Source organism: Parasteatoda tepidariorum, chromosome 9 (genome assembly GCF_982258835.1).
Source record: "Parasteatoda tepidariorum strain Cologne lab strain chromosome 9, Ptep-v5.0, whole genome shotgun sequence".
Lineage (NCBI taxonomy): Eukaryota > Metazoa > Arthropoda > Arachnida > Araneae > Theridiidae > Parasteatoda > Parasteatoda tepidariorum.
Window position 1 is genome coordinate 88,868,261 of NC_141763.1, and position 19,678 is coordinate 88,887,938.

At 32.4% G+C, this 19,678-nt stretch overlaps 1 protein-coding gene across 1 annotated transcript in view; it reads left to right on the top strand.

Moving 5' to 3' along the window:
• Window positions 1–237: 237 nt before the first annotated feature.
• LOC107440575 (gastric triacylglycerol lipase) overlaps window positions 238–19,678 on the top strand; it is a 39,580-nt gene continuing 20,139 nt past the window's right edge. The window contains exons 1-6 of the mRNA XM_043053968.3: window positions 238–538; window positions 5,729–5,927; window positions 11,582–11,696; window positions 15,324–15,474; window positions 18,561–18,656; window positions 18,731–18,883. Coding sequence (XP_042909902.2) covers window positions 413–538; window positions 5,729–5,927; window positions 11,582–11,696; window positions 15,324–15,474; window positions 18,561–18,656; window positions 18,731–18,883 — 840 coding nt within the window. The 5' untranslated portion in view covers window positions 238–412. The remainder of the gene's footprint in view (window positions 539–5,728; window positions 5,928–11,581; window positions 11,697–15,323; window positions 15,475–18,560; window positions 18,657–18,730; window positions 18,884–19,678) is intronic.

Sequence of the window (19,678 nt, forward strand, 5' to 3'; positions counted from 1 at the left end):
TAATTGTTGATTGATTATAAAAGTGAATTTATTTAATCGAAACATTATACCATGCATTAGATGCCCTTAAAAAGTAACATTTTAGAATACAAGATTGAAAAAATCCACTCCTCTTTTAATCGAAGAATTAGTCTTATTGGGTAAAGTTGGCTGTAACCAATGGTTTTACTTCAATCGTGGTTGACAGTATTATGACAGCTGGGAAAACTTATTCTTAAACATTCTTAATCCCTGGTTGTTTTTTATACCTTTAGCTTGATGGAGGAATTCATTTTAAGGAGAATATAGAATTATATTTTCCTTCTTTAAAAAAATCTGCGCAAAAGAAGAGATGTAATAGGGCAATTTGTGATTTGCCAGAAAAGGTCAAAAGCTGTCGCTAAAAAACTACTTTTTTTAATAAGAAACTGAAATGCGGTTATTATGCTTTCTGGTGACGGTATTTATGTTATTGCAAGTAATATTCAGCAACGACATTCCAAAAAATGACGAACTTGGTGCAAACTCATCATACGATCCTGACCTAAATCGAAATGTGGTAAGTAAATTAATATTTTAATATCTATTATTTTATATTTTATTTGAATCAATAAGTTTGAAGTAAAATTTAAAAACCTTTGTTTTAGAACTAGATATTCCTGTGTTCAAATGTTACGTAAGCATCGAGAAGAGGAGAGTGATTAGTTAGTTTGTTGCTGAGTAAGGTGTAGAGATATGAAAAATGATTGCATATTAACCTTTCATAATTATCATTAACCTTTGCTCATTAACCTTGCATAATTATCAGTCAATATTATTAAAGAAGGTTTTTCTTGGATTATCACTAATAATCAACCAATTATAGAATTTATTAAACGAAGTAAAATTAATTCTACTCCAACATTTAATTTCCAGGATATCTTCAATAACATTTCTTTTTCTAAATTAAAGATGTTCGTTTGAATTGTTACTGTGATTTAAAAAACATCCTTAATTGCGATTTTGATTATTGGGAAATTCTAATTGATATTTGTCTTTTTAATAATTTTCTTTACAATAGAGAACATATTTTTATTCAAATTGATGGAATACAACAAGGATCTAATTTTTCATCTCCCTTAGCTAACTTATTTTTACACTATAAAAGAAATATATACTATTAATATAAAATTTGTTTTTAGATTTATTGATGATTTAATTATCGTTAATTTTCAAGTTTACACAATTTTGTTAAATAATACTTACCTAGTAGAATGAATTTCGTTATGTAATCATGATGATAATCTAATATATATAATTCTCTTACGTGGCTCCCAAATTTTGGCTGTATTTCTTTTCCGCCGGTGGCAACAGTTTTCATTTTTAAAGAAGTACTTTGTACAACTAAATAAGATTCTTTTAACAACACTTAAATATTTACTTTATTTTTCTTCATATTTACATCATTTTCATATTATTATATATATATATATACAGTCAGCAAAGAATTCTGTTACGTTAAAAAAAATTTCGCTAAAAAAATAACGAATTCTAAAATAAATAAAGATAAACAACTTAAAAAATAAAAATGCTGTTGCCAGCCATAGAATTTTTTGAAAGTTAACTTAGCAACATAAATCAAAATGACATAGAGGTGCAACTAGATCAAAATTATGATACCTGAGTGCTTGACATAACAAATCCTTCAATTCTATAAGTGTTGAATCTTTCCAAATGCCCAGATAATATTGAAATGTACAGGTTTAGAATTTTCTACAGCGAAAAGTTTTCGGAACTTCAGTATTCAAAAAAGTATACAAAAGCTAGACGTTAAGAACGTATCCAATGAGCGAGCAAAGCGAGCATTGGATTGCGAAGCAATCCGAAATGAACTGCGAAAGCAGTTCGGGGGGTTGGCGAGCTCAAGCGATCAGGGGGCGAAGCCTCCTAGTATAAATTTAAATTTATTGGATTAAGGTATTAATAAGGAAGAAAATGTCTGCATTGTTGATTTATACGATAAAAAAAAATAATTTTAACTTTAATATAAATAAACTAATTACTTGGAATTTTAATGTTTCTAAAAATATTTACTTAAGTAACATTTTTAATCAAATGAACAGAATTAAAAGAATATGTTGCAATATTTATTTATAAAAAGAAATGGACAAACTCCTTCAAAATTTGATTAAAAAGAACATTGGATACCCAAATAGTGTAATTAAGTTCTATATAAAATTATTGAATTAACAGTATGTCATTATTATTAATAAATTGACAAAAAACTTCTTCGTTAACTAAATTTTTTTTCTCCCACGTGCAAATCCAATTTGGGCAATTCGTGACTAAAGATCAGTGCTAACCTTAAAAACCCTGCCTCTTTTTTATTTTTTTTAATAAATGTGCATTTCAAAAATTATTAAAATTGTATTATTAAATATCAACATTACTAAATATAAACTTTCAATTATCCGTAATAACAATCTTGAACACATCCATTTTCGGGTTAATCCAAGGTAACTAACTAATTATACATGTTTCAGTATTGCAGTAAGAACACGCCATACTAGATCCCTCTATTTACACTTCTAACCTCTATTTGCCCTTTTTTTTTCATATTTTATAGTCTGGCAAGATTTTTACGAAAATATTTCAAACCATTCTTGAAAGATTCCAGAATGTGTAAGTTCGTTTGAATTCGCTGTTCGCTTTATAGATTATGTTTTGTTCTGTATTTTTCTTACATTTCATTTTTTTTGTTTTTTGCCTGATACGTTTTATTTCGTATATTATTTACTTAATGTGTTCTATATCATTTCAAGTTTTTTTGGGTGCTTTTTGCTGATATAATCGTGTGAACCAATGACGAGATCTTCGTGTTATATATATATATATATATATATATATATATATATATATATATATATATATATATATATATATATATATATATATATATATATATATATATATATATATATATATATATATATATATATATATATATATATATATATATATATATATATATATATATATATATATATATATATATATATATATATATATATATATATATATATATATATATATATATATATATATATATATATATATATATATATATATATATATATATATATATATATATATATATATATATATATATATATATATATATATATATATATATATATATATATATATATATATATATATATATATATATATATTTAAAAAGTTTAAAAACAAAAAAGCGGTGGTTAGCCTTTAAAATTTATTATGAACTAAAAGTTCATAAATCTAGTTTTTACTTCAGCAATTCAATGATTTATTAAATGTGCTGGTTTTAGGTTTTAAAGTGCTATTAAGCTCTTGGTGGCGCTGTTTCTGCCCGGTGAGTTAAAATAAAGTTAATTTTATTTATTCCACATTTATCTTTTTAGAAAAGAGCGAAAAAGTATTAAGTGTGAGGAAGGGTTTTTAAAATAAATGGAATTTATTTTATAGGAATCACTTAAGATAACAGAATAGACTTTTTTTGAAACTAAGGAGTATTTTTTCAGTTAAAAAAAGAGTGGATTGAATCCTTAAAATTAACAAATAAAAATTTATAAAGAAAAATAATCATTAGAGTGACTCTATAATTTTTAAAACGTTGAATCATATTAGCGAACATCACCAAAATATTTTATACTTAAAATCAGTAAGAATCAGATATTAATGCATCTAAATCAGATCAGCTAATCTATCTAATCAGATATTAATGTATAAAAATTTTAATATTCATTAAAATGTGCATGATAGTTAAATTTTCAAACTAAATATTAGAAGAAACATGCAATGTTTTACAAGTTTCTTACTATTTTGAATTACTGGGGTAAAGAAATTACATTTCCTTTTTTAAAATATATAGTTATAATTCAAATTAATTTGCGATCACTTTTTTATATTCCATAAAATATTTAATTTTTACATTCCTTTTGTATATTTAAAATTCATAGATCAATTAAAGAATCGTTTACGTTGGTTAGCGATGATGTTAGATTCAAGTTATCTTACTTTGCTAAAGGGAGATACTCTTTTGAGTGGTAGCCAACAAATTTACAAATAAAATTTTTTAGTGGCGGCCAACATTTGAAATTACATATTTATTTCAAAAAATTTACAATCAACAAATTTATGAAAAAAAATTTTTTTTTCAATTGAAAAAAAATATTTTTAAAATTACCCTTTTTTTATGAAAAAAATTATTTTAAAGAAAAATTTATGTATTTATTTACTTATTATTTTTTTGTGGAATCCTAAGTTTTGTTCGGCGGAACCATGATTATGCATTTATTTGTATGTGTGAACATATTAATCAACGAATGACTGTTAATTATGATGACAATATTTAATGTGGAGAATGAAGCCATGGTGGCCTAGGAGATAAAACGTTCGCCTGAAGTGAACCGGTTTCGAATCCCAGCGACGACGGGTTAATATGAATTCCGTTCCCGGCTCGCACCGACTACAATGATGACGTAAAATATCCTCAGTAGTAGACTGATCATGGGTTAGAGTTCCTTTGTCGTCTTACTAACCTCGGAAGGTTTTCGTGGTTCTCCTCCCCTTTTAACGCGAATGTGGGTTAGTTCTATTATGTTCTTCAGGAAGGCAAATTTCTCCCACTTCTTGATCCAGGAGTTCCCTTTTTTTCTGGATTGGGTTCAAAATTCTGAGGATATGGAGTTTAACTTTAGTAGTCGTAAATTCAAAATTGGGCCAGCTGTTCAACGGGGGTTATAAAATAAAATAAAATGTGGAGAACGAAATATTTTCATTGATTGATCAATAATAGTCCTAAAACTAGATTTTATGTCATGTAGTTAAATTCCCAGGTGATCTGAATTTTTTATTGATGTATCCAAAAGCTGGAAATGAATTAAATAAGCTGAATTATGGATTTCAAAAAATAATTGTTATAAGCGTTGAAAATGGTGATCAGGAAACAAACACCTTTAATTTAGTTATTTTCTTTTTTAACTGAAAATTTCGTGACCAAAATGGATTTTCTTTTTACAAATGCTTAACCTTTTTATACTGAATGGGATACCTGTAAGTGACGTAGAGTGGGAATCTCGATCCCGATTGGTTGTCGAAGCGCAATATTTGTTTACGTTAGCAACTGTTCTCTCCATTCTATTTCGAGTAAGCCAAGCTCGTCAAGTATCAATTTTTTTAAGTGGCACATTCTATATTCTTACACAAAGATTTCAATTCCTTCGCTTCATATTTCTTGTCTCGTAGCTTCAAACTGTTAATCGTATTCATTTGCATTTGATTTCATAAGATTTTCCGGAAAAATGCATAGGAAACAATACATCATTTGTCTAAATAGCACTGACTTATTCGCAAATAGGTGCAAATCAAATATTGTGCAAGTACATAAGTACAAGTTATACTTTTTATATTAAATATCACCGGAGCTTCTAAACTATTAGTCATTTCGCCTCCTTCTTGGTATTTGATTAAGCTTAAGGAACTACAACGGAAACAAGAACTCAGTTGTCTAGATAGAAATATTTAACTTTTTACACTATTTCCCCTCTCTATTAAAACCTGACAGATGAGGTTATGTCACTTTTGATCTTTTACTAAGAGGAAGGGGCTTAATACTTTGTCATTGAGTAGAATTTCATTTTCTATTGCAGGGTTGAAACTTCATTTTTACTGTATTAATGGTTTATGTGTGAAATTTTTGTAATTCCTTTATTTTAATTTCTAGTCTGAATTGATTTCTACAAAAGGCTATCCTGTTGAAAATCACATTGTTCAAACAGAAGACGGTTTTTTACTCTCAGTGCAGAGAATACCATACGGACTATTGAATAAAAAAGCTGGTAATAGGAAACCAGTTCTCTTACAGCATGGATTTTTAGGATCTTCTTCAGACTGGGTAATTAATTTTCCCCATCAGAGTTTAGGTAATTTCCTATTTGTAGTATTTCTTATTTCATTATAAGTTGGAAAATGCAATATTTCATTTTAAAAAAAATAATGTAAAATTTTATTTGTTGCAAAATATATCTTCGTCTTATTATCATATTCCTACTGGTCTGACGCGACGAATAAACCATTGACTTTAAGCATATCGATGACAAGCAGAAAAGACGAGTAGATTTCTTTTCTCTTCTGAGTCCAAGATATGTTTGAGAGTGGCCTGATGAAGCTGGCATTTAGGACAAAGGGGAAAGGTTTTCATCCCACCAGAGAATTTTAGACATTTCAGGTTACCTTCTAGCTAGGCGCGATAGGCAGGTTTGGGTAGATCTGTCTCCCGAAAAGGAAAGAGAGATTCCTGGTTCATTGACCATGTGCCTATTGTCGGTGGAAAGCAGTAGCCAGTCTTTTTTAACAGAAGATTGTCTGATAGAATAAAGTTCCGTAAATGTTAGTTTAGTGGTATTAGAGATCTGTTGACAGCAACCTTCTTTGGCGAGTTAGTCAGCTATTTCGTTGCATGTGATGGCAACCAGTGTAGGGGCATATCGTGATTTTGCGAAATGGGTTTTAGGTTATTATAGATAGAAATACTTGTGTGGTCATCAATATTTAAACGGTCTTTAAGATGCTGGAGTGCACTGCTGCTATCCGTCAAGATCCATACGTCTTTGAAGTTGTTCTCTTTAGTGATCACCTCAGGTTGATCTTCAATTGCAAAAAGTTCACATCTGAAGACAGAGCAAAAGTTGGGGGTTACGTTGGAAAAGAGAAATTTTGCGCTGAGGTGTTTCTACGTAAATACCACTCCTTGCTGAGTGTTCAATTTTACTACCATCAGTTCAGATCTTAATATCTGACTTAGGAATGTTTTAAATGACTTCCAAAGCCAATTGCTTGAGATGATCTGGGATGAAGTGTTTTTTATTTACAGGAAGTGTGAAATGAAGGTAGAAGTGAACACCGGGTAGGTAGGTAAGTCGCACTAGAGCTGCACAATGGGCTATTGGCGATGGTCTGGGAAGCATCCCTGAAGATGATCCGAAGAAATGCCATCGCAATTTTTATCCTCTGCAGAGGGGATGGCTCCCCTGCTTTGGTAGCCCGACAACCTGCGTACGAAGTCGAGCACTTCACGGTAGAACAGTTTAACGAGGACTAATACCCTCGGCCGCACACACCCTACTGCACACCCTCGGTTTCTACGTAGGGTGATGAAAGTGGTCATCCATCAGTTTTCTGATCGCAGGAATGCCTATGCTTGACTTTGGTGTTCTACAGGAAACCGTGAATTTATGATCAGTCCACTGCGGGACAGTGGACACCAGGAAGTTCCACCGAAAGACTTGTGCACAATTGGAGATAATGAGATTTATATCTTCTTGGTGTAGATGTTGTTGAGATGTGACTTGACTGTAAAGGCTGTTTTTCTTTAGTCTATGGTTGTACTTCCATGACTTTAGGTACTTTGACGTGCTGGAGAACTTGTTGTAACATTTAAAGAAGTTAACAAGGGTGGTATACTCCCAAAGAAAAAATCACCCTTAGAGCATCATTTTAGGAGCATCCATGCATAAGTATGGAGGAAAATTTGTCTATTAAATTTGTGTGAAAATATCCCTTCTCAGAGAAATCTTCCGAAGTTTATTATGCATGCATATTTATGTTCAATCACTTTAAATATAAAAATAAAATTTTCCTATTATAGTTGGGCTATTTTTTTAGGCCATCAAAAAGCAGGTTTTGAGGTTTGAACCTTTCTCAATAGGGATTTGACGAATTTCGATAGAGTTTTTGTTTCTTTCTTCTTTTAAATATTAATTTCTGATCCTTAATGCATCAGGGTTCGTGAAGATTTTTAGTAACTGAAAAAAGTGTTAGCAAAAAATAATATTTTAGTAAGTTAGTATACACCGCAACATTTAGGTGGTAAGTAGTCTTGATTCCCCGAGAAAGTATTAATGTCCAACTTTTTATTTTGGCTTTTTATAACTTATCTGAAATTTAACTTACGATTCTGATTTTGTAGTTCTTTTAAGTTTAAAAAGCTTAATTTTTTGGATTTTTAATTAAAAAAATATTCTTCAAAAAATATGAAATATTTGCCAAAAAAAGTACAAGTATGAATTTGAGCTACATGTTTATAGTGAAACTTATTACCAAGTTTCATAAATTATTACGAAGATTACAGTGGTAATCACATAGATTAATAAATAAATGTACTCTCTTCGTCCCAAATTAGTTGCTACATTTCAAGAAGGTATAATCATAAGTAATTCCCTGTGTAGTTCACTAGATCGACTCCAGCAAAAATATACCAAATGAATTCACGATTCAATAGCTAGAAAAGCGATTATCAGATATTGTTTAGTGGAACCCAGGCCTCCTGCGAAAGATTTATAGAGGTTGCGATAGTTAGGACTTTTATTTTATTTTAATCAGTAATGATTTTGAAACTAGTAATGATTTTGAAACCAGTAATGATTTTTTAGTTTGTCTTTATGAAATTATTTAAAATAAAATGTCAGTAAAAAATAAATAACAATTTTTTAATAGCATTATATCGAATAACTTGTGAAAAAGGCATGCATTTATGAGAAAAATTGCATTAGTATTTTTCATCAGGCTTTTCAAATCTCAATTTAATTTTAAAATTGCTAATAAAAAATATGTTTTTTCAATAACCATTTTACATGTCAAAGAAAACACTGATTCAATTCATTTTCATTGTTTTCAATTTGTGTATAAATATCATAAACAAATTCATTACTAATAGAGATGAGGCTCCAGTACTGCGAATGATTGATAAAACAATAAAAAAAATGTTACATATCTTAAAAATAAAATAATCAATTGGTTATCTCATTTAGTGATCTTTATTTAAAATTTTTTACAAAAGTCGGAGTTCCATCTAAAAGAACAATTATTTAGGGTTCCAAAACCGATACAAATTGGGAACCGCTCAACAAGAAGAGAGGTTTAAGGGAGGAAGAGTTGTTATATAGGACTGACTTGGACTCAGCCGAGAAGAAATCTACTCGTCTTCTCTGTTTGTCATCGACATGTTTAAAGTCAACGGCTTATTCAGAGCATATGGGAGATAAGAAGATGGTAGGTACTTTATTTACATCGCACTAGAGCTGCACAGTGGGCTATTGGTAACTGACTGGGAAACATTCCAGAGTCCGAAAACGTGCCATCACAATTTTGATCCTCTGCAGAGGGGATGGCTCCCTTGCTTTGGTAGCCCGACTGCCTGCGCACGAAGTCGAGCACTTAACGGTTGAACAGCTTAACGAGGACCGATACCGCGAAACCTCGGTCACTACGCATGCTGACAAAAGTGGTCACCCACCCGCTTACTGACAACAACCAGTAGTGCTTGACTTCGATGTTCTACTGGGAACCGTGTGTTTACGAACAGTCCATTGCGGGACGGGTGATAAGAAGAAGATGACGAACAGGTGCTACAAAATAGGGCGTGGCCTAAGCCAGTGCAAACACTGGATTTTTTAAACTAATTTTGTACTGATTTAGGAAGGAAAAAGGAAATGCGTGGTAAATAAATGTTGTTGATTCATAGCATAGCACACTAGAATCTCTGAATAATGCTCAAACAAAATCACGTATTCATCATTATATTTAATTAATACAAAATTATTCAAATGTTTAAACCAATTTGAAACAGAGGAAGTATTTGGTGACGAAAGAACGGGTTATCAAATTTCGGGATTAAAATAAAAGATGGAAAAAAAAAGAAATCGCAAAATTTTTTATTAAAATTTTTAAACTGCTTAAGTAACTTGTGAACCTTGCTAATGTGTGCACTTTTTGACTTAGACTTAGAGGTTGGGCAGCTCAAAAGAGCACATTGACCAAAGGTCTATTGTACCCTAAATCATGATTAACAGGAAAGCTTTATACATGAAATAAATATCAGCAAACACCTGACAGGCATGTTTTGCAGTTCTCAGGCTTTAATGCAATGCTGCCCTAAATGCTCAAATCTTTGAGCATTTAAGGCAGCATTTAGGTGTCTCCTGAGGGTGCAGTGTCCAGTGAAAAGACCAATGATCCTTCTCAAACTGTTCCTGCTTAGCTTAAGTAGCTCTTTTTGACACACATTAGGACAATCACGATTAAGCACTTTAGCTTGTCTCTGACCATTCGAGTTGCGCCATTGCTTATGGGGCAATTTTGCCATAGAGCTTGAATATAGATGCCATGAATGATGTGGCAGAGATTCCCAAGGCTGGTCCAGGTCCCCAGAAAATCGCACTGGTGCCAGCCAGTGTTGTTCGTCAGCTAGCTCATTTCCAAGAATATCCATATGTGCAGGTACCCAATGTAGGTATACCTTGTTATGAGTGGAATGGTCTCAGAGGAGCGAGAAGCACTCCCCCACTACTGAAAAGGTGAATTTACACCTTCATACCCTCCAACTGCTACGGAATTTCCGTAGTTTCAGAAATCTTCTTTTCAGACGGTAGCAAAATTAATGTCTTAATATTTAATAAAAATTAATTTTAGCGTAACTTGTTCACTATTACTTATAAAAGTGCAGGCCATATGGCTAGATTCTTAAGTTCTGATAAAAGTTTTATGAGAGATCCATTTGCTTTAAAAATTTCTACTTTGGTTCGCTACCACTAGAAAGAATTATTTTCAAAATCCTCATAAGTTGGAGGGTATGCACCTTGATAGTGATAAGAGAGCAGCCTGACTGTCAGAACAAATGTGGATTGGTATATTTAGATATCCCCTATCTAAGCATATCTTGCAGCACAAGATGATAGCATAAACCTCATCCAGAATAACAGTGGTATAACTACCTAGAGGAAAGTGGAGTTTGGTACCATCATTAGAGCAGTAAATTTCAGGATTCTTAAGTTGTAGAATAAGCGAGTTCGCTAAGGCCCCAGTTTCAGTCATGGAACCCTAAAATATCGAAGTGTAAATATGGGAACGAAAAAACAAAAAATTAATTCAGAAATGTTTGATGTGAGGGAAATTTTTCTATGTTTCATCAATAAGTCTTTAAAAGTAGGATTTATGTCAGGTAGTTGAATTCTCTAGTTTGCAGCAGTTACGTTTTTGCTGTGTAAGTTAAGTCTAGTATTTTAGACCGTATAAATTGACTCTAGTATTTTTTGCTGTATAAATTAATATTGAATGAAATACTCTCAATTATGGTTTTTGAAAAAGAACTGTTATAAAGTGTAAGACTTGTTATTAGAGAAAAATAATTCTTATTCTGGAATTTGTTTATTTTATTTTGAATTTCAAATTTCGATTCGAAATACTGATGCGATAATTTTCAAAATCATATTTTTTTTAGAATTTTTCTCAATATATAGATATTGGAAAAAAAATTCATTCTTTTATTTCTTTTTAATTGCAATTTTACACAAATAATTATATATAAATAACTTTAATAATGTATAAATAGTGGATTATTTTCTGGAAACAAGCCTATCACAGGTTTCAAAAATCATTACTTATTAAAAAAAACTCCCAACATAAGGAACCTAGGTGTCCGCGGAAAACCAGTTGGTAACCGCTGCAGTGCGAATCGCCAATAATATTTCTTTATTACAATGAATAACTACTCTCTTTTAACACATAACTCTTAATTTAGGTTTCATACTGGCAGATTCTGGTTACGACGTTTGGCTTGGGAATACAAGGGGTAATACCTATTCCAGAAATCATATTTCTCTAGATCCCAATTGCACTGATTTTTGGAGATTCAGGTAATATTTTAACGCATTTTCTCAATAGTATATTGAAGACGGGATTTATTTACCATCTTTGCTATCATTGTTTGTACCTAGAAAGAGAAAATAAGCTGATTGTCAAGCTGAAACCTGAACCAGAGCATGATCAATCTCTGCTCCAGTACCCACAGAGGCATTGATTTGTTACGAGAACTTGAAAGATTTTGTGGAAACACTTCTAATTGTAACTCTGTATAAACAATCTTTCTTTTAGCAGCTTATGTTTGGTAAAGTTTTCAGGGAAACTATAGGCAGGATTTGAAACATTTCGTTTGAAGGTCTTAGAAATGGTGTCCGTTGCAAAATTTGCAAAGGACACCGCTACCTATGCAAAATTTAGATGAAATTAAAAGATTTTTTTCTCCCTTTTTTAATACCAGTATAAATTTTGAATACATTTTATATAAATATCGTAATCCTGAAGATTGTGGCAAATCAGTTATCAACAATGTCCAAGCTGTCTGTCACAAATTACAATTCCGTCTTCAGAACTCTAAAATGGAATTCAAAGTTAAACGCCTACTCTATATCTCAATGATCTGTCCTATTTTAATTTACGCATCTCCAGCTTGGTGTAAATAAAGCAAGCAAGAAAAATAAAGCAAGCAAGATGGTTTATCCGAAATAAGAACATGCTACGTGATCTCAGCATAGATTTTTTAGATTATCATATTGCAAAGCTAAATTGCAAGTTATTTGAAAAGATGAAAAATTGTGACACCACAGGATTTTATGAAATTTTTACTTTTGAAAACTTGAGAGGAGATATAAGCCTAGCAGCTTATTTTGTTGAAGCAAATTATTCTAAAATACAAAATATTTCATTTCCTTTTCACTCCAATTTGTATTCTAATTACCAGAAAGAGTTACCTTAAAGATGAAATTTCAAGATGGATGTGGAAAAGGGATGCCTGTATAGATTTTGATAATGATTATTATCATTATTATTTAAAAGTTGCTGGAATTAAAACCATAAAGAAGATAATTTCCTCGTCTAATAAATTTTATCGTCTTTTATGAAATTTCAGGTCCAGTTCGTTCACCAAGAGATGGCACTTAGCTTCACCTCTTCGGACGAACCTCTTCGGTAGACAGTGCGGGAGTAAGAGGAAAATATCTCCGCTCTTGAAATTGAGACAACCCTTAATGCCCCCAAACACAATAGTGAATTATTTTTTAGTTACTTACTTCGCTTTATCATCTTCTATTATACATTTCGTTACTCTAGCTAATTAAATATATTGCAGCAAAACGTCTCAAAAAGGACAAACTATTCACTCAAATGAGAGAAATATCATGAAATTTATGAAATATTTAATGTTAAAAAAATGCTCATGAAGATTGCGAAACAAATATTTTGTCAGACGATCGCCAAATAGCAACCTTGTTCAGGATTGCTCACATCCTTCTCCAAAATAGCGAAATAGTATCGTCGGATACCACGTGATGAAGGCGGAGCCAAGTGCCAACTCCTGGTGAGCGAACTATACACAAGTCAGTGTTACAAGTGAAGTGAAGTGAAACGCTAGTTTGATAAATACAATGATATCTTAGCTACCAACAACTACGGATTGTCCATTTTCATATTTAGCGGCAATGAGATCTTATAAATTTCTTTTAATTCTTAGATCTATAAATTTAATTTAATATGATTTTGACTACCATTAAATACAAATAAATCAATCTTACATACATGAGCGAATTATGGAAACGAAAACGAGAGTAAGGCATAGCGATTGTGAAATTCATTTAGAATTAGTTCAAATATAATTCTTTCTCGTCTATGTCTTTTACTTAATTTAGATTTATTAATTTTATTATAAATGTGATATACTTTTGTTTTGTGAAAACTGGAAACTTCGTTGCGTAATTAGTTTATATTCTAAATGGCTTAGTGCCTGTCTTTATGTTAAGTAAAAAATCTATAGCGAGAGAATTAAAATCTTTGTGAAAGAATATAGAATATGTCACTTAAGAGAATTGACACTTGACGGGTTTGGTTTACTCGAAATCGAATGGATAGAGCAGTTGCTAACGGGAGCAAATGCCACGTTTCAACAACCAATCAGGATCGAGATACACACACTACGTCAATTGCTGGTATCATATTTCATTTTCACTTCGGAAATGATTGGAGAGTAAAATCTGGCAGATCTGATTATATGTTCTTAATTGGATCAACCTATACATTTTACTACCTCTTCAAAAGTAATTTTGAGTAAGAGAAAAAATTGACAGGCATTCTAATGGTCATGTTTTTAAGTTACTACAGTGATGCCACATTTGACTATTAAAAGATATTAATTATTAGTTTTAATTATAGATTTAACTTATTAATTTGCCACATTCGACTCTTAAAGGATATTAATATTAATTATAAATTTTATTAATAGATATTAAAATGGGAAATTTTTTCCAGCATATTTATTTCAGTTTAATATTGAATGTAATAATTGCAAAAGGAATTTTTTTCCGTTTAAATAAGAATAATTTAAATGTATGTATGCCTGTTTAGGCAGAGGGGGTGCGATTGTTCTTGTTTTCAGTGGCGCCATCTATGGCCAAGAATTCGACTTCTGCCACAGCATTCACTCAACCACAAACCCGTTTATAAGGGCGGGTTACATTAACCCACATTCACGCACACAAAGGAGAAAGGACACAGAACACACAGAGAGAAAGAAACATCCATGCCATGCGCGGGTTTCGAACCCAGAACCTTTCTGATGCAAGGACAGTTCCCTGCCCCCTACACAGGCCGGTCGGCGCATGTTATTGTGATAGTTTGAATAGAATTGAATAATTAATTGAATGAAAAACGAATGAATCGAGTGTTTACCACTTCTTACATTTTTAGTTGCTCGTGGCATCATGACTTCCTTGTTTTTATAAGAGATTACAAGACTTCGATTCATTACAAAAAAATTTTCCTCCTTTCACCTGCTGAATGAAAAACATTTCCCATAAACCTCAAATATTTGAGGTAACGTCAATTTTTAGAAGATCCTTCTGAAAAAAGACGCTTTTTCACCTGTCTTAAAACAACTAATTACCCGCGTGAAATATTGAAGTTATATTTCCTTATTGTCTTTTTTTCCGTTCAGGAAAATCTTTGATTACGAAATCCTTCATGAAGTTCTTTATCTGTAACTTCTTCAAAATATATAATTGATAAAAAAAAATTCTATAAAGAAAGAATATTTTTGAAAAATAAAAAACCCATGGAGACTTAGAAGTTAAATTTAATAAAGACACAAAAATATTTACAGTAAAATATAGATTATTTGGCTATAAAGACCATTTTTTTATTACCACTATAATTAAAAAATTCTACTATGAATATTGCAAGCCTAAAGAACTGTATCAAAATCTCTGGTATTAAGACTAAAAAGAAGGCAATAAGTTCCTTTCCTGATTTCAGTGGATGCAAATTTTGTACAGTTAAAACTAAAAACTTTTCTAAAAGCTTCAAGTATGATCTTTCGAATTCTGAGTCAAGAGTTGAAATTGTGCCAAGAAAAGAAGATTTGTTAACATACAGTTAAGGTAGTGTTTCATATTTTTGTCTAATACCTGCATTTAATAAATGTTTTTCTCTCTTAGTTTTGACGAGATTGCCGAATTCGACTTACCAGCCATGATAGACTATATTCTAGACGAAACTAAAGCAAAGAGCCTGTCTTACATTGGACACTCGCAGGGAACAACAGTGGCATTTGCTCTTTTGTCCGAAAAACCTATTTATAATGAGAAGGTGACATAAGCATTTAATATCACTGTATAACAAATTTTAATGTCTTTTCCTGTCCCTTAGATTAGTTACTGTGTGATTCTGTAAAAACAAAAGTGATAGAACATCGGATCCTATAACTGAAAGTATCCTCACCTCTTTTAGGTGCACATCAGTGCACCTCATCAGATATAAGGTACCCACAACCTGGAAAAATTAAATGATGGTTGCGAATATCCTTCAGACTGCTTTAGATTTTATAAAGTTATTGATTGATTTGTTCATTTACGTCGCACTAGAGCTGCACAATGGGCTATTGGCTACGGTCTGGGAAACATCCCTGAGGATGATCAGAAGACATGCCATCACAATTTTGATCCTCTGCAGAGGGGATGGCGCCTCCGCTTCGGTAGCCTGACGACCTGCAAGCGAAGTCGAGCACTTTACGGTAGAACAGTTTAACGAGGACCATTACCGCACACTCTTCGGTCCCTACGCAGACTGATCCAAGTGGTCACCCACCCGCACACTGACAGCAGTCAGTGATGCTTGACTTCGGTGATCTGCTGGGAACCGTGTCTTAACGATCAGTCCACTGCGGGACTTTAATAAAGTTAACTTCCAATTTAGTTTTGTGAAATCAGTCTCGTAGCTTTCACCCCACGGTAAAAGAAACGAAAAAATTTTTTGGCTGAAATGAATACTCCAAAGTATGTTTTCTTTTCTCTTTCAAAATATATCTACCACCTTGAAACTATTTCCAGGTTTTGCTTCGTTAAAATATATCTGATTTGTACAGGGTCAAGGTAACCTGGTCAGACTACGATTAAACAATTAAAATGAACCAGTTAATCCAGATATACAGAGATGCCAACTGCTCCGGCTTAGACAAAATATTTTAAAAAACGGAAGAGAACTACAAACAAAAATTTGCATATTTCCTTTTTTTTTTTTTTGAAATTTTTTGAAAAGCTCTTTTACTTATTATTTATTGGTACAGCATACACTTGCAGGCTTGTGTGCTCAATTAAGGCTTATAAGCCGTTGTCAAGTAGAAGGACAGATAGCACAACACAGAGAAGAAGATCACGAAGAATACATCAAGGGTTACGGCGGGATTCGAACCCGCCACCTCCACGCTTAACAGAGCGTTTGGCGGGAGACTCCGCTCGGCCAGGAAGGCCCTTGAAAGGCTCTACGTGGTTTTATTGGGATTACATACATTTGCAGGCTTGTGTGGTCAATCCAGACTTATAAGCCTTAGTCAAATAAAAAGACAGCACGAATATACATCCAGGGTAGCAGCAGGATTCGAACCCGCCACCTCCACGCTCTGCACAGCGCTTGGCGGTCTCAGCGTAGCTTAAAATGGCGTATCACATAAGCCTTCGAATTATTCAGAAATAGTGCTGAGTTATAACAACTCTTTAAATCGAAGTTTTAAACCAAGAATCTTACCACTGGAACATTATCCGATGTCCGGAGCAAGCTGGCATCTTTGCAGATATGCCAACTTGCTCCGTATTGTAACAAAATAGTTTCTCTTGGTCATGAAATTTAAGTTATTTTCGGTTTAGTATTTTTCCTTTCAAGTAATTTTTCCACCACTGCTACCAGAATCATATAAAATGCAACTTTATTGCAGTTATCTCTTGGAGACTCTTTTAAATAGAGCTATAAGTTATAAATTATCACCGATGTTATCTTTGAAATATAGGAAAATTGAATTATCTGTTAAATTCAAAAATGGCTGATGTTTAATTAATAAGAAAGTCCCAATTTGTTTTTTGCTCATCCCACTCGAAGGATTCGTTGTAGAATGTTCTAATGTTAACAGAGATCTTCCTCGTATTTAAACTAGTCCCGCAGCTGACTGATCGTTAAGACACGGTTCCCAGCAGATCACTGAAGTCAAGCATCACTGGCTGCTGTCAGTGTGTGGGTGGGTGACCACTTGAATCAGTCTGCGTAGGGATCGAGGGAGTGCGGTATGGGTCCTCGTTAAACTGTGCTACCGTAAAGTGCTCGATTTCTCGCGCAGGTCGTCGGGCTACCGAAGCGAGGGTGCCATCCCCTCCGCAGAGGATCAAAATTGTGATGGCATGTCTTCGGATCATCCTCCGGGATGTTTCCCAGACCGTCGCCAATAGCCCATTGTGCAGCTCTAGTGCGACGTAAATTAACAACAACAACGTGTTTAAACTATTTGTATGTTAAGTTTTATCAATTTCGGTTCGATGACTTAAGAGTCTATATAGGACACACACACAGACAGATAAGACAGAATTAAGAATCTCGTTCCTTTGAAAACAAGAGAATAAGATACATCAAAATCTAGGAATTTAACTTAACTGATATTTTAATGTTGTGAAAAGCGTTTCTTTTACTGTATGTTTGGGATAAACGAATCGTCATTTTCTTTGCTAAGCTCGATAGCGGCTGTTGTGTCAAATCGGGGACGCCTTGGTTTGTTGATAATTTTCTTTCTGTTTTGCAGAAATCTCATTTCTGGTTACCATAATATAAATTAATATCTTTGCTTTCAATGACGTCACCTTTGGATTACCACAACTTGTTTACGTTTATGTTATTGGTTCTTGATTTATTCGCATAAATATTCGTTTGTTTGCAAATTGACAAAAATGAGAGGGATCCCCGATTGTAAATTATTATCACTCTCTTTTTTTACTTTAGATATTCTCCTTGATTTTATTACAAATAAAAAGAAAATGCTTAATTGGTTATATTATTTAATAGTTCTGGTTTTAAATTCTCCTAGAATTTCTCTAATTAAATTGAAAGATACAAATAATTTTTAAACTTATAAATCACACTAAATTTTTTAAAACAAATATTTCATTTCATAAATTAGCTTTGTCCAGATATAACCAAAACAAATGACGTAGCGCATCAGACAGCTTAAACTATTGTTTACATAGAGAGCTACACCAACCTAAAACACTTACGCTTACTATTACTTTCATGATTATTTTTGTGACACCCCATCTCTAGTAATTGTGGCAACCATCCTTATATGTAGAAGTTAAGTTACTGATTTAATTCAGCCGTCGTTAAATTAATGCTTATAGTAATTTTCTTTCGAATTTCAGATAAATTTGTTCGTGGCATTGGCTCCAGAAGTTGAAGTTAGTCATGGTAAAGGCGTACTATCATTGAAAGTTGCAAAATATAACGAATATATGGAGGTAAAATAAAATTTTTACTATGAACTTTACTGTGAGATTTCGTTTTTATTTACATACTTTTTTTGATAAACTAGGGCCTTTTCAAGATGTTTGGAATAAATGAAGTATTTCCAAATGGTCCTGTTATGAAGTCTGTAACTAATTTGTTTTGCAACTCGAATGTATTTAATCTTTGCGAAAATTTTGTGTTTACATTATCTGGAATTGATCGAGAGCAGTTTAATAAGGTAGGTGTCATAAGTATTCTATATGTATATTTCTCTTATGTGTGCTCCGTAAAAACTCGGATATTTCTCGATCTATTGGCAAAACGATAGCTATTATTTATTTTGTTAGGCTATCTTAAGTAATAATTTAAGTAGCATTAAATAATTAGTTGCACGTTGCGTATTTATTTAGAATAATTTTGTACTTTTAGCTTTTATAGAAATAAAAACTTAGTAAGGAAATAATTAGTTAAATATATTCTTCATCCCTTTTAAAATGGCAGTAGAAATTTTAAACAATAAGAGGTCTTATGGCTCCACGTACTGTCATACCAATTACTGGTAACTGAGCTTGCCTTATACAGTAATAGAAAAAAAGAAATCAAAAATCATGTACAAGACAACTAAAAACTGCAATTTCAAAGGAAAGTTGGGCAATGCAGCAGAAATTCCACAAGAAAATTGAAAACAATACAAAGAAAGTAAAAAGATCGTGCAAGACATCCACAGAGCTGCATGAAATGGATAGTGCATACGTATCAATGCGCGATACAGAAAAAAAGACGTAAAAACATATAGAATTAAGCTTTAATTCATGGAAACTATGGAAAAAAAAAACAAAAAGCCGATTTAAGGCAACAATTGGTTTACATGTAAACGATAAAAAAAGTAATGTTTGGAAATGATGCAGTACTGTTAATAGGGCGTGCAGTCTCCTCGAACAGCTAAGACTGCTACACACTTGTTTCCCATGGATGCGATGATGGTATCGATGAGAGTTTGGGGAATACAGTTCCACTCCTCAAGAAGGGCAAT